Below are 15,776 nucleotides of genomic sequence, written 5' to 3' on the forward strand. Positions count from 1 at the left end.
GTGTGCATCTTTGTCATAATAAAGTAATTAAGAAATAAAACAAAGTAGAATAAAAACATCAGGTTTATAGTTCTAAGAAATAATCCACATGTAGATCCGTTGGTGGCACAAAGGATGTTTTACCCAGTAGAGTGATCAGTAGGGGGCGTTAGTCAGCCTAATTTCCAGATTCTATTCCGACTATTGAATTCTCAATTTTATTATGAACTGATTTGTTAATATTTAATTCAATTCAATTCAACTTTATTTATATAGTGCAAATTACAACAATGGTCATCTCAAAGCACTATCAAAATATAAAATTCTTAAGAAAAGAGAAAAAACCCAATAAATCCATATGAACATGCATCAGCTACAGTGGGGAGAAAAAATCCCTTTAAACAGGAAGAAACCTCCAGCAGAACCAGGCTCAGAGGCGGCAGCCATCTGCTTATTGGTTATTGATTAGATTTTGTATTGTCGCTGATTATTATTTAAATTCTCTTTTAAATAAAACCTCACAACACCTTTAATATTGTATAGTGTATTTAAAATATTTGGAGGACTCACGTGGTGTGGTATGTATTACAATTTGAAAAATGTAATTAATCGATCTTTCACTGTTTTTACAAATGTGGCCGAGAACCTTTAAAATGCTCTTATTAGAAGATCTATGCCTAACAAAACACATTATTTTGCATCATATTCATTTAATTAACTTTTAAAATGGGACTTTTAAAATATCCCATTGTTTTCTATTGGAAAGAAGCATTCAGCCTGCTTTTTAGATCATCTAGCAACTTTTTCATTTAAAATTACAACTTCTGCTGCTTTTGGTTGCTCTAAATAATCAAGAAACGTTAAAGATGCTGATATAATCCTCTTTTGTTTACCGAAAGAGAATAAAAACAGTTGTGACCTGAAAAGATCTGTGACCACAGGGGGGCGACAGTTCCAACTCTGCAATTTGATAGTAGACAACGAGGCAGAGAAGAAGAGCTCTCCTAAGGGACCTTAAACAGAGCGCTGACACGCTCTGTTGGCTGAAGTTAGTGAGTAATCACAGACAGTTGAAGGTCTCTCACCTAAAACGACTTCTATCCCCAAGGTTTGTGTGTCTCAACAGCGATTTAACTTTAGCTACCAGAGCGTGTCAGTGCACTGTTTAAAGGGGAGTAAAGGCCCCTTAGAAGAACTCTTCTTCTCTGCTTCATTGTTTAATATGAAACTGCAGAGTTGGATCTGTCGCCCTGGGGTCACAGAGTTTTTATCATCGACATCTTTAACTTTTCCTGGTTTTTTCAAGCAACCAAATGCAGCATAAGTTGTCATTTTGATCTAAAAAGCTGCTCAAGGATCTAAAAAGCATCCTGAATGTTTCACTACAAAAGGAAACAATGGTATGTTTACAGGCAGTGGGGCCGTGTGACATCATCAATCACATGATTTCAAGATGGAGGAACACATGCTCTAAAACTGTAAAGTAGTCCCATTTCTTTCCCTTTAGGAATAGATTTATAATAGCAATAACAAAATCTTGATAATCAATTATCAATTCTTCTTTAGTTGCTCACATTTTAAAAAGCCAAATGAGCTCAGACAATCTGCTGCTTACTCGTGCAGTTCCCAGTAGATGTGGACTAAGCCGCCCAGTCTGGCATCACAAATATGCCTTAAATCATCTTTCTACTTCTCAGTTACAACATAACCAGGACCATCTCCACATGCTTGGTTTCATTTAATTACACCTGGGGAATTGTTGATTAACTGCTTCAAGTAATGAGGTGTTAAACAGTTGTAACTAATGAAGTGCTCTATATAATGTATAATATCAAGTATTTTTTTAGTGCCAAAAAAAACACCACGTGGCAAAGTAAACGTTAAAATATGCATTTAAACCACTTCTGGTGCCATTTTTTGTACATTTAATGAGTGCATGAAACACTGAAGCTGATGGACATAAAAACAATTCATCTTCCCATTAGCAGCAGAATATTTTCTTTTTTTCTGTTGTAAATGGCTCACAGTAGCAGTTTGGAGAGTTCACCTTATAATTCTCCACTTGAGTTTAACACTGGTTTTATGTGGTGTGTCATTACGCTCCTTCGTTGCTTGTTATTTTCCAGTTATGGACAGGTTTAAAGTGTTTGTTGAGTCATCTCTGGTTGTGCTTGTGCTGCCTATATCTGCTTGCTGTGATTTCCACTCGCTGCTCCTCTCTCTGTCTTACGCTCTCATGCCTCCTGTCGTTCCCTCTTTGCCTCTCAGTACGTTCTGGTCTACAAAGGTTTCAGCTTGCAGCAGGATGCTCTGCTCTTCTGGCAGCTCCCAGCGCAGTTCACAGGGGACAAGGTAACGTGTTCAAATGTTGGAGGAAACGCCTCCGTCTGATCGCGACAGCATTCCTGTTTGTTTTCATGTGCCCTCACTTTTTCTACTCAATGGAGCTGTGAGTTAGTATTGATTCATATTAGTGCTCGGACTTTATCGCATTAATTGCGATTAATTCATTACAGAAAAAACACACTAAAAAATGATGCAGGTAATCGCTTTTTTTTTTTTGCACTCCATCTAGTGTGGAACCTTTCTTTTTTCATGAGTTCCAGTTCTACCCATAATTCTGATGCACAGACTAAAGGAGAGTCATTGTTGTGCTTGGTAGACGTTCATTTTAGTTTTTTTAGCACCTCAATGCTAAACATGTAGCAGCTCGCAGGAACATCGGTCCTCGTCTGAGCAGACACTGTCTCCAATCCACATTGGACCAGATGACAGGGTTCAGAGCCAAAATGAATAAGTCTATGAGTGACAAATGAACAAAGTCAGTAAGTACATGATTGTAGTGGACAGTCGACCACTTTCGGTGGTAGAGGATGTGGGCGGGGCTAGAAGCGCTGCTACAGATAGCATAGTCTTACCCAACATATCAACTGCTATGTAGAAAGACTTTCTAACTATATTTACCAGCTTTATCAGTTGCTCTGTTTATTTAATGACAACTGTTTTACAATTTTTATTTTCCACTTCTCTGGAATGTTCTGTACTGTGCTGTTTTTTTTTATTTTAATACACAAAAACACATTTGAATATAGCTTACTTAAATTTACGTTTGTGCTTTGTGGACAAGCAATCATAATATTCTTTATCTATATTGCACATTATGTTAGCACTCAGTTTTTTAAATCTGGTCCCACCACTACTTAATATGTTTGTAAACTTGTCCTTATTATTGTTAAAGCCGCCGGCATGGATTCCTATCACCTCTTTTAACACAGATAAAGACGTAGTGTAAGCCTCATGGATCAATTACGGTATTTCTTCCACAAAACGGGAGAATTTACTCACAAACGAATGTCAAAGGTTGAATTTGCAGCTCTCAAGATTGTTTTTGACTCCATCACAAACATTGGGTTTGTTGACAAATGGTCATGTGACTTCAGAAAAGTGTCACACATTGCATTGTGGGATTGATCGTTTTGTGGTTAATTCTATAGAATGGCTCACGTTATCGCGGTGAATTCACGATACAAGCTTAGAGCTTTCTTGAGTATTTTCACCAGACGAGGAAGACAGTGATTCCCTTGATGCCATTTTGTTCTGGTTCGTTGATTTGATGTCACTCCGCGAAACATTAAATTACGTCTGTATTCTGGTGTTTCCGTGGAAAGCCACAAAATCAACATCTACCACAACATTTAAACACTTTGACAGAGTTTTTCAAATACAGGTACAACATGTTAAGGATCATCACCAGCAGCTTAAAAGTTTTATCTTTGTCCAATATCGGGGAAACCAAATGAAGGTTGACCAATTAATCAAAAACCCCTGCACTGAACAGTACTGGTTTTTATCATTTGTGGTTTTAGCTCCCATAGTGCATCATTCTAACATTAACAACTCAATATATTTGTTTTTATTCTTACCCATAGGTGGGCTCATATGGTGGCAAACTTAAATACACTATTTCCTACGTGGCCGGGACCAGAGGGACGCTACTGGAAGACGCCGACATCCAGATTATCGTGCGTCTGTTTTTTCTTTTTTCATTGTCTGCCATAGTGGAGTGCATTAGCTTAAATAACACATGTAATGTAAACGGCTTTTCTTCCTGCAGGGAAATGACATCACTTTGGTTGCACGTCAGCCTTGGCAGAGGAGACAGCAGGGCAGCAGAGAGACCAAACAGTTCGAGATCATCTTCAGAGAGGTTCGTCCGTCTGGAACACTATAGCATTTGTAGCTATTATATTAGTAGCATTTTTGTTTTCTTCCAAACATAGACCCAAAGTTTGAATCTAACACTTAAACCAGTGGTTCCCAACCTTTTTCGGGATGTGACTCCATTTTGATTTCACAAATTTCTGGCAACCCCAAGGACATTTTTTATAAAACATTACTTTTTGATCATGTCTGTGGTAAAGTGTTACGAGTAGCACTGTAATAACGAGATGCGCCAATAATTTTATACTGTTTTTTTTTTCAATAGATTTATATTTTAGAAAGTGAAAGTATAGAATACAGTTGTTTGAGATTGTGTGTGGTGTTTTAATTTGAAAAAGAATGATAATTCAAAAAAAATTACAAATATATAATTGTATTATTTAAATAACTTTATTTAATTATAGAATTGAAAACACCAGTTTCTACAGGCTCTGAGCTTTACAATACTGTGTCAAGCATTCGAATTGGTCAAAGCATTGCTAAATAAGAGCCATGCGTAATGGTATCAAAGAGTGGAACAAAAAATAGCATTACGCATACACAGCAGAAACCTGAATAAAAATAAATATGGGTTTATTTCAAGCCAAATTGCAACACCTTGTGTTCAAACATAAGACGAACAATGATTGGAATCAATTTGATCAACATTAAAGTTACAAACTTGTTTCAAACTTGTGGAAAATTTTGGCACAGTTCTGGCAAAGTGGGCTTCTGCCTAAACTTTTTTGGCCCATTGCTCATTATCACCAAATTTGCTGCAGTTGATGGCCATACATTAGTCCAATTATATCTGCTTTTATAGCCTTCCCTATTGAGAATTGGCTTGATGCAAATCTCTAGTTTTTTTTTGGGCGGACTACAGATTTCTGTATTTAAAGCTTGATTTATTGTCACTCAGTATGATATATTTCCAAAATTTCACATAATCTGTAACCGCTAAGGGTCCTACTTCAATCTGAACAAAAATTAGGCATGTAGGTCATGTAGAAGCTTAGAAAAACATTATTTGTTATCGGTATGTGATTTTCAGTGAAAAGGGGCTGTGGCTTACTAGACGTTTCAAGTGACCCCATTTAAATTCCAGGACGACCCCATAAGGGGTCATGATCCTCAGGTTAAAAAACACTGACTTAAACAATTAGACATATTTTCCATCACTTTGTTGAAATTGTGTCACAGGAAAACTGGCGCCGACCGGATGGCATGCCAGCCACCCGAGAACACCTGATGATGGTTCTCGCTGACCTGGATGACATCCTGATTCGGGCCTCCTACTCCTCTGAGATGCTCTCATCCAGCATCTCTGACGTCAGCATGGAAGTGGCCGTGCCCAACTACAGCGGCTTGGCTCAGGCTCTGGAGGTGGAGCAGTGTCGCTGTCCTCCAGGATACCAGGGACTGTCCTGCCAGGTCAGAATGCTTTCTGTTAATTTCATTTTTTCAGCCCAAACGTCTGAGTTTGACTGTTACCAAATGGACTCTCCTCAGAGGTGTAAAGAGGACTGATATATCCTGCTCAAGTAAAAGTATTTTTTCACCTGTTCGACTCCTGGTCATGGCTGAGGCAAGCAAATAGTTTAAAACTGCTTCTGAGGAGGCTAAAAAGACATCGCAGAGACCCTGCCCTCTTCGCCGCCCCGCCTTCTGCCCAACGCCGGACACGGCCCCACACACGCCGGGTCCCCCGTCTGCCCCAACCCTAGCCACCGCGCTGATCCCTGGTGAAGGGGGCCTCCGGTGGCGGAGAGAGGAGGGCGACAGTGGCTGCTCCTCCAGCCACGGTGCAAGCCCATTCCCCCTTCGCACCCCAGCATGACTGACCCAGCCCTTAAAGCCAATCCTTAACCCAAAGTATCAGGTCAACTACTGCCTGCATACACAATCAAAAGACAAGGGAGGCTGGCCCCACTGTTTGTTGATTTTTGCGACAGTGCTGCAGAGTGTACCTTTAAGTTCAAGTAAAATGACTGATTTAGAAATATACTGAAAAAAGTGCAAGTATCCATAAAAGCAACTCCATTACAGTAACGTGAGTACTTGTAATCCATTACTTTCACCTCTGACTCCCTCCTAGGACTGTGAGCCTGGTTACAGTCGCACTGGGGGAGGTTTGTACCTGGGTCACTGTGAGCTCTGTGAATGTAACGGTCACTCTGACTCCTGCCACCCTGAGACGGGCATCTGCACGGTACGAACCATCAACCAAACCAGCGCCAAAACAGCTCAGTTAAAACAACCAGTTCATCTGTAGTTGCACGTTTTGTTTTTGTGTAGAGCTGCCTCCACAACACACAGGGGGAGCTCTGTGACCAGTGCGCCCCCGGATACTTTGGAGACCCGACTGCTGGGACCCCAGAGGACTGCCAGCCGTGTGCCTGCCCCCACACTGACCCAGACAACCAGTGAGTCCTCCTGGCACAAACACCCACTACTCACATTCCACCTCCATTTATAGCTCTGCTGGGTTGGCACACTGGACACTGTGGACACTCTTTCATACAATTAAAGAATGATACACAAACATTCCGTGATTTAATGCATGTGTATTCAGAACATTAATGTCAAACTCATTTTAGTTCAGGGGCCAAATATGGACCAGTTTGATCTCAAGTGGGCCACAGCTTTGTGGTGGGAAAAAGAACAGTTTTAACATTAATTGTGCAATAGCTTTTAATATCAGTCCCTGCCTGATCTTCACTTAAAAAATTCTTGTTTTTGTAACCAATTTTTTTGTAATTTAGAGCAGTGTTTTTCAAATGGGGGTACGATGGCACTACAGGGGGTACTTGAGAGAGAGAGAGGAAAATTAACAAATGAAAGCATTCAAAATAGGAATGTTTATTTTTAGTTAAAAATGATAATCACACTAAATATTACCAGCAACTCACAAAACGACAACAAAAACACACAAAATAAGAGAAAAAATACTGACGAATAAAGGGAACAAACAACAACAAAAGACACAAAAAGACACCAAAAACACACACAGATAAATACTGACTATTAACAGCAACACACAAAACAACAACAGACACATTAATTGAGAGAAAAATACACAAGATCACTACAAAATACACAAAAATAACAGAAAAACATACAAAACGACACCAAAAACACACACACTGAGAATAATTTAAATAATACAACACACAAAAACAACAACACACAAAATAAGAGAAAAATATACTGAATAATAAAAAGCACAGAAATACAACAACAAAACACACAATATGATGAGAGAAATGATCTGAAAATATAAAGGTCAGTCTTGGTCCCACACCAGGAGATAAATGACCATAAATGATAAAAACTATAGGAATACATTTATTCAGGAGGCACTAAATACTGTTTCATTCCATTTATTTACTAAATGAGATTCGTTTTCTCACTCATTCATTCCATCATTGTGCTCTATAGATGTTTTTTCCTAGAATTCTGAGTAAAATGTTGTAGTCGGACAAAGGGGGTACTTGCATTCACTTGGGGCCAAAAAAGTTTGAGAACCATTGATTTAGAGCAATTATGTGGATTTTTTTGTGAGAAATGGCAAGATTTGTGGAAAAAGGAAGGAAAAGGAAAACTGCAAGTCCCTGAAAATATTGTAGAATTTCATTAAATTGGTAAATTTGAGATATTTACAACTGGATTATTTGGTACTTTACACAGTAATTCATGTTTTCTCTGTAATTTTTACTGTCTCCTGTGGGCCAAATTGGATGCTCTAAAGGGGCGGATTTTTCCCCTGGGGCTTGAGTTTGACACATGTCCATAAAGGTTTGTTCTTCTTCTCTTTGATTTCTTTCTTTCACTTTTTGCAGGTTTTCTCCGACTTGTGAGAGTTTTGGAAATGGAGGCTATCAGTGCACAGCCTGTCAGCCAGGCTATAGCGGCCAGTACTGTGAGCGGTAAGAAAGAGACAAAATAATCAGATATATAATAAAATAATCACCACAAACATGTCATTGTCTGCTTTGAGGCTCATATTATGAGAATTCACATCAACATTGTAGAATATAACCAATGGGAACATTATGAATTTCTTTTTTTGTGTATCTTTGTTGTTGTTTTGTTGCGTGTCTTTACGATCATTTTGTGTCTTTTTCACTCATATTTTTTGTTTTTGTTGTCATTTTGTGTATTTTTGATTGCAATTTGTGTGTTTTCTTCGCCAAGGCATTTATTTATTTATTTGTTTTCTTGTTGTCGGATTGATTCTTCAATTACCTCACTAAGTTTCATCCTGATCAGACCCGGATTGCGCATTTTATTGCAGTTTATTGCAGTAGGAACATTTAGTTTAAACTGGCAAATAATGGCCATGACAAATGGTGAATGTGGTTAAATTGGCCAAAATAATCATGAAATATGGTGAAAAGAGGTTAAAAGCGACAATAATGGGTCAACATATGCGACGTTAGCTGGGAAAAGTGGCAGAAAGGGTTCATAAGTCCCAAAAATGTCTTAAAAGTGGAAAAAATGTGTAGTTTATGTCCCAAAAATGTCTTAAAAGTGGAAAAAATGTGTAGAAAAAGCATTTAAATTTGATGGAGAAGTGTCAGAAATGGGAGTAATGTAATAGTAGTGGCAAATATGGCAAGAAAAAGTGATGAAAATGCAAGTTTGTATTTGCAGAAAAAAGGTAAAAATTGTAAAAAAAAAAATATTCTTAGTTTCAGTGTCTCGCAACCTCTCGCAACCTCATATGGGACCCTGACCCTAAGGTTGAGAACCCCTGTTTTAGAGAACCAAGCTTATTTTTCTGATTTTATTTCTCTATTTCTGCTTTCATTAGTTGTGCTCCTGGATATGTTGGCAACCCACAGTCGAGAGAGAAGTGTCGCCCCAGAGACGGTGAGGTCATCATTTCAGGACACAATGACATCATTTTATAACCTGCGTCTGTTCGATTGGAATTTAAAAGACGAGGATTTTGTTTGGGTTTTCAAACCGTCGTTCCTGTGTTTACGTGTTACAGTCGCAGCCTCCCTGGTGGTCCGAGTTTATCCAGAGAGGGTCCAGGTGACACAGGGTGGGTCAGTGACACTGCGCTGTCAGGTCACTGGTTCCCCCCCACATTACTTCTACTGGTCCAGAGAGGATGGACGGCCCGTGTCCAGCAGAGCCGACAGACGCAAACAAGGTCGGACTTGGTTTTCAACCTCCAACATTAGATCCAGTCCACTTCAAAGTGCAGAAACATTCACTAATGGGTCATTCCATGTCATTTCAACAAATGGTCCATGCATTTCTGTCTCAAAAAATTCTGAAATTGTTTCGTGATTATTTGATAGGCACACTGTGTATTTTTAGTTTGATCAGATGAATACTATTTGAGATATGGGAGGTAAGAGGGGGGGTATGTGTCGATTTTCCCTCCTTAGTTTTCTTCCATTTTCAGCTTCTAATATCTCAGGAACTACATCACATAGGAAACTGAATAATGGTATAGTAATACAGCTCCACCTATTCTCTCAGAATATACAAAAATATCTACTATACATCTTATCTGATGGACATGGCAGCCCCTCAAAATTGGAAAAAACTTTTAAAAACTAATAAAGGATTTTTAATATCTGTGAGTGGTGAAATAACCCAAAGTTGGGGTCCCAAAAAAAAATGAAGAGGTCTCATGAAGAAAAATACTTTTATAACCCAAGAAAGAGTAATCTTTATACTATAAATTAAAACAGAGATCAGATATATCAGATTGTTCTTCCCAGATGCAATTATAGGCCAATGAAAAAAGTAGAAAAAAAAAAAAAAGTTTTTTTTTTTTATGAGTTGAAGAGACTGTAACCCCAAGAACCAATGCATATATCTGACTAATCATTAGTGATGTGAACAGTCTATGTTCATAGCTCTAAACTGATTAAATTACAGGGAGCTGAGGCATATGCTAAGTTGTTTACTGAAGACCCAAACATGTTCCAGACCCAAACCCTGAGAAACTTTCATCCAAATTTGAGGAGCTGGCATGTCCACCAGATAGAATGTTTAGCAGATATTTTTATACAGTATATTCTGAGAGAGTAGGTGGAGCTGTATTACTATAGCATATTTCAGTTTCCTATGTGATGTAGTTCCTGAGATATTAGAAGATGAAAATGGAAGAAAAAAAAGGGAAGCGCAAAAATTAACTCATACCCCCCTCAATAAATTGTCCATCTCTCAAAAAGTATTCATCCTATCAAACTAAAAATGTATGTAATGTGTGTTTATTGAATAATCATGGAACAATTGGTAAAAATCTCAGAATTTTCTGAGTCCGAAGTGCGTGTGATGTCCTGAAAATGTGTTGAAATGACTTGGAATGACCATGTAATACTATCAATGTGTCACGCGTGTGCAGGAGCTGAGCTCTACTTCTCCAGCGTCCAACAAAGCGACGCCGGCGGCTACATCTGCACCTGCCGGGATCAGCGCAGCAGCAACACGAGCCGAGCTGAGATTGTTGTCACAAGTGTGTATGAATCTCTACTTTGTTGGGCACAACAATGTTTAAATATATCCTTGCAGACTAGGTGGGATTTACTCAGCTGTCAGATACAGTTTCATACAGAGCAGGAAATGACTTCCAATACTTATTCCAGTTTTATTGTTCAGGCGTAACACACTGACACGTTTAGGGTAAAGTTACTGTCTAAAGAATAGTGTCTACACACCTAAAAATCTGTAATTTGTACAACTTTGCACAAACAAATGAGTTTGTGGATAGGAATCTGACAAAGGTAAGTGTCGTAAGTGTCACAGACGTTGAGTGTTTTGTAAAGAACTGCAATCTTGAATCAGAAACAGAAGAAAATCCCTTACGTCATCTATAGTTAATGTAATAAATACCTTTTTTTAAATGTCATACTTTCACAATTTTTTTTTAAGATGAAATCCACAAACCTGTCGACTGACTGACGTGAGTGACTGGGCGTGTCTTATGTAACTGCTCCAAGAGCCCCGCCCATAACCAAGGCATTTTTTGAATTTCCAGCCTATATGCACGGTCAACCAAAACACGTGACCCCTAGTAAAATCTCATGCGGCCCCCCACAGAAAATGCACAGGCGCTAAAACGGTAAAGTAATCCCATTTTTAAAATTTAATGAAATTAATATGGTGCATAATAATGCATTTTGTTAGGCATAGATCTTCTAATAAGTATATTTCAAATGCTTTAGGCCATATTTGTAAAAACTGTGGACGATCCCTTTAAAACACAAAATGACAACAAATAAACACAAAAAGACTGATAATGATAAGACAAATATACTGTACAATTCCTGCAAAAACACACAAAAATCAAAGAAAAAACAACTTATCTTATTGTTTTCTCCTGTATTAATGCATGGATCGATGATTATTGTAAATGTTAACAGGAATGTTGATATTGTGGCCTTTTTCTTGGTTTTCAGCTGCTGTCTCTGCAAAGTTGATCCAGGTGACGGTGGAGGAACCCAAGGCTCAAACGGTGCGAGTAGGATCGACTGTCAACTTCATCTGCACAGCAAAGAGCAAGGTAGAACTCACCCTGTGTGTGTGTGTGTGTGTGTGTGTGTGTGTGTGTGTGTGTGTGTGTGTGTGTGTGTGTGCGTGTGTGTGTGTGTGTGTGTGTGTGTGCGTGTGTGCGTGTGCGCGCGTGCGCGCGTGTGTGCGCATGCGATCATCAGTGTTGGGTAAGTTACTTTGAAAAAGTAATTAGTTACAAATGACTAGTTACTTTTCAAAAATGTAACTAGTTACATTACTTAGTTACTGCCTCAGGAAAGTAAGTAAGTTACATCACTTTTGGATTACTTCCTTTTTTCACAAATAAAAGAATCAACCAATACGTATTTTTTATGTTTATTAAATCCATTTCAATAAAAAGGTACAATCAAATATTGCACTTTTATGAGGAGGTATTTCAGTTGCTCGATATTGAAATGTGTCGCAAAAGCATGCAAACACTTTTTCTGCAAATACACGTCACAGGACATGACGTACCTGGTCACATGACCACTTCTCTCCGGGTAAACACGTGTGGACAGAAGAGGAGACCAGGACATTTCTTAGCATTATACCATTATTACTGCCACATTAGACGTTAAACAACAAAAGAATATGGAGCGTTATAAGAAGGTTCTGAGCGTCCGTCTTCTTGCGCCGAAGTCTCTCAGGAGTTGCGAGGCTCCTCCCCAAAACAACGTTCAATGGAAACACGTTCAAAACGCAATTTTACTTTGTCGACATTTAGAAATATCGCTTTTATTTTGTGAAAATCTGTAATAGTGTTCAAGACTACTTGCTGCTTAAAATACTACACTTTGTAAATAACAACTCGATTAAATTTTTTTTAGGTCGGCAAAAAGTTTGTAAGAAGAAAAAAAAAGAAATAGATTCAGTGCAAATCAAGTCTGTAAAATAAATAAATGATGCTCTAAAACTGCTCGTTTGAATGGCTTCGTCTCCTTTGCTCTGTCATTAAGTCACACTCAGTATGACTTACGCACACGGACACACATGCAGCAGAAGTTTATGTATTTAGTTAGAAACTGTCATTTGATTACAAGTATTTCCATAATAACACATTACACTACGTTACTCAAGATTGTAATCTTGTTATTTAGTAACACGTTACATCCATCACTGGTTATCATTGGTCTCCATGTTCTTTGTGCTGTCACTCCCACAGTCACCCGCCTACACTCTAGTCTGGACCAGGATGGGCAACGGGAAGCTTCCCAACAGGGCCATGGACTTTAACGGCATCCTGACCATTCAGAACGTGCAGCCCGAGGACGAGGGCGTGTACGTGTGCACGGGCTCCAACATGTTTGCCATGGACGAGGGCAGTGCCATTCTCTATGTGCCAGGTTTGTGATTCCCGGCACTGCTGCAGCCCTTTGACATTTTCACCCCCCACCTCCCCCCTCCTGCTGCCACAGTGGCTCCGCCCCTCGTAGTTTCTCACCCTAAACCCGAGCCTTGCTTGTTTTTGCTTGGAATGGTGCATGTCTCACTGCAAACCCTCAGCCTGCTAAGCTTGCATTTACAACCACCAATACTTTTTGCCTTCTGCTTTTAAAGCTACCCATGCTACGTTTGGTTAGCCTGCTGCTGCCGCTGCCGCTGCCTTTTACCTCTTTAAAGGGATCCTCCACTGTTTTTATAAATGTGGCCTAAAACCTTTCAAATATACTTATCAGAAGATCTATGCCTAACAAAGCACATTATTTTGCACCAAGGGCGATTCTAGGTTTCTGAAACACCCAGAGGAAAATGGCAAATGCACACACAGCAGATTTTTTAATTGCGCATGCAAAATTTTCATAATTCTTTACCTAAATATACAAAGTACACAGTTTATTATAGCTTTACCTAACAACCTGACTACTTTACTGCTTATCCTCAGACAGTTAAAGTTCCATTCAAGTTATTTCAGAGTAAAGCTGACCTTGGCATACTCAAAAAGTTGTTGATTTTTTTTTTTAATTTACCTTGTAATTGCAAAATGCATCACAGTTGATAGATAAGTTATTGACCTTAAAAATATTTATTAACTTTTAAAAATGGGACTACTTTACAGTGTTAGAGTCTGTGTTCCACCATCTTGAAATCACATGATTGATGATGTCAGGGGGCGACAGTTCTAGCTCTGTAGTTTTGTAGTAGACAATGTAGCAGAGAAGAAGAGCTCTCCTAACAGGCATTTACATCACCTTAAACAGTGTGCTGACACGCTCTGGTGGCTGAAGTTAGCAAGTTTTGTTAGGCATAAATCTTCTAATAAGTACATTTCAAAGGTTTTAGGCCATATTTGTAAAAACAATGGAGGATCCCTTTAATTCTGCAGCTTGCTGGAGCTTAACATGAAGAAATACAGCTTGTGGGTTTGGTTTACGGTCAAACTATTGTGTACAAAATTTTCCTGACATTTTTTTTGTGGGTGAAACGAAGCGATCGCCACTTAAATGATGAATAAATCAACACTTCCTTATTGTAGCTGTGATTCTTTCTGCCATCTCTATACTGCAGATTTTTTTATTCCAAGGTTTGATGTATTTTTCTCCTTCATGGGTTAATGAATTAATCGGTGGTGGTTCAGTGGTTATTTCTTGATCGCATCTTGACACCGGCGCTGTTGAATATGTTGCTCGCTTGGTGCTGACTTCGGGTGTTTTCCTGCCTGAGCGGTGGCTCGTAAAGCGGATGCCGGGGGTGTGATTTGTAAAGAAGGAACAGGAGGTTGACACACGCACTGCCCCGCCACCACCCCCTCAACCGTCCGTGTCACTCCAGTTTTTCATCACATTTGTTTTTTTACATGATAATGGTGCTAAAAGTTGTGTTATATCTGCTATTCATGTTTGGCAAAAGTTAGAATCTTCTCTATTATTTGTTACTCACAGGTCAGAATATTTAAGATCTGACATTACATGTAGAAGAAAATGTCATTTTTTTTGTCATTTTTAACTCAGATTTTGCCAATATTCAACCAGGTTTGTACGTTGTTTTGTTGTATTGACACTCTGGCACACTTTGTATTTTTAATTGACTGAATTGCATTCTTCTGTTGTGTTTTCATGAAATAAATCAGATCATACATTTTTGGAATGTTATTTTGATGCTGATTTATTTTTCTAAAGTCATTTTTGTGTATTATAGAGATATTTCTAATAACTAAATATATATATATATATATATATATATGTGTGTGTGTGTGTATATCAGATAATGACTCCCTTTCTGTTCTTTGTTATTGTTCTGTATTGTATCAAACATATGCTTTATAACACAAAGGTGCTTCTGTAAAGATTTCCCACCCTGTAATGTATTTATCACAACTGTGAACATATTTTTGTGAAAGAAAAGAAACTGAATTAAACACTATCACTTCTTTTATTTGGTAGTTTACGACTGGGCTTGTTTTGCATAAATCATGTCATGTTGTCAACAAGTAAAAAACCACAAGCTGTATGTATAGGCTTTTTAACACCAGAGAAAACAAACATTTTTTCAACCTGCTTCCCGCCACTAACCCGCATGATTCACATTTTTGCTGCACATCTCTTTTAGAAGATGTTCGTTAGTGCATCGTGTGTTGTTTTAATTGACAGCTTGTTGTTGATAAAAAGTCGTTTTCTGTGGTTTAACGTGATCTAACAACATGATTCCGCGTGCTGTGGCTCAGGCATCTGTCAGGTAAGTGAAATAATACATTTTATGAATGAGATATTGAAGGAATTTTAAAGAAGAGCAAAGAAGAGATTCAGAGAGAGAGAGAGAGAGAGAGAGAGAGAGTCCGGTAACAGTTTACTTGAAGTTTTGTCCATTACCAGCGTAATGCTAATGACATTACGCTGTCATTAGCATAAATAAGATGTCATGAAGGCTGTCATTAAGTGTCGTTTGCTAAATTATGACATTTTTGGAGCTATATTGGCATTTTTTGGGTTAGGTGGAGGAATCCAGTGGAGTTAGGTTAACTAACGGTTAGGGCAGGGGTCTGCAACCTGCAGCTCTGGAGCCTTACGTGGCTCTTTGACTCTTGCAATGGCTCCCTCTAGCTTTAAAATAATATTGAAATAAAGAACTGTTACAGAGGC

The 15,776-nt window shown here is 38.6% G+C and overlaps 1 protein-coding gene across 3 annotated transcripts in view; it reads left to right on the plus strand.

Annotated features, from left to right (window-relative positions):
• hspg2 (heparan sulfate proteoglycan 2) overlaps window positions 1-15,776 on the plus strand; it is a 161,147-nt gene that overhangs the window by 103,486 nt on the left and 41,885 nt on the right. For all 3 annotated transcript variants that reach the window (XM_028453382.1, XM_028453383.1, XM_028453384.1), the window contains 12 exons: window positions 2,248-2,331; window positions 3,909-4,001; window positions 4,094-4,186; window positions 5,380-5,610; window positions 6,275-6,388; window positions 6,475-6,602; window positions 8,019-8,105; window positions 8,993-9,051; window positions 9,176-9,340; window positions 10,550-10,660; window positions 11,604-11,707; window positions 12,863-13,043. In XM_028453382.1, the coding sequence (XP_028309183.1) occupies window positions 2,248-2,331; window positions 3,909-4,001; window positions 4,094-4,186; window positions 5,380-5,610; window positions 6,275-6,388; window positions 6,475-6,602; window positions 8,019-8,105; window positions 8,993-9,051; window positions 9,176-9,340; window positions 10,550-10,660; window positions 11,604-11,707; window positions 12,863-13,043 (1,450 nt within the window). The remainder of the gene's footprint in view (window positions 1-2,247; window positions 2,332-3,908; window positions 4,002-4,093; window positions 4,187-5,379; window positions 5,611-6,274; window positions 6,389-6,474; window positions 6,603-8,018; window positions 8,106-8,992; window positions 9,052-9,175; window positions 9,341-10,549; window positions 10,661-11,603; window positions 11,708-12,862; window positions 13,044-15,776) is intronic.

Source organism: Gouania willdenowi, chromosome 7 (genome assembly GCF_900634775.1).
Source record: "Gouania willdenowi chromosome 7, fGouWil2.1, whole genome shotgun sequence".
Classification (NCBI taxonomy): Eukaryota; Metazoa; Chordata; class Actinopteri; order Blenniiformes; family Gobiesocidae; genus Gouania; species Gouania willdenowi.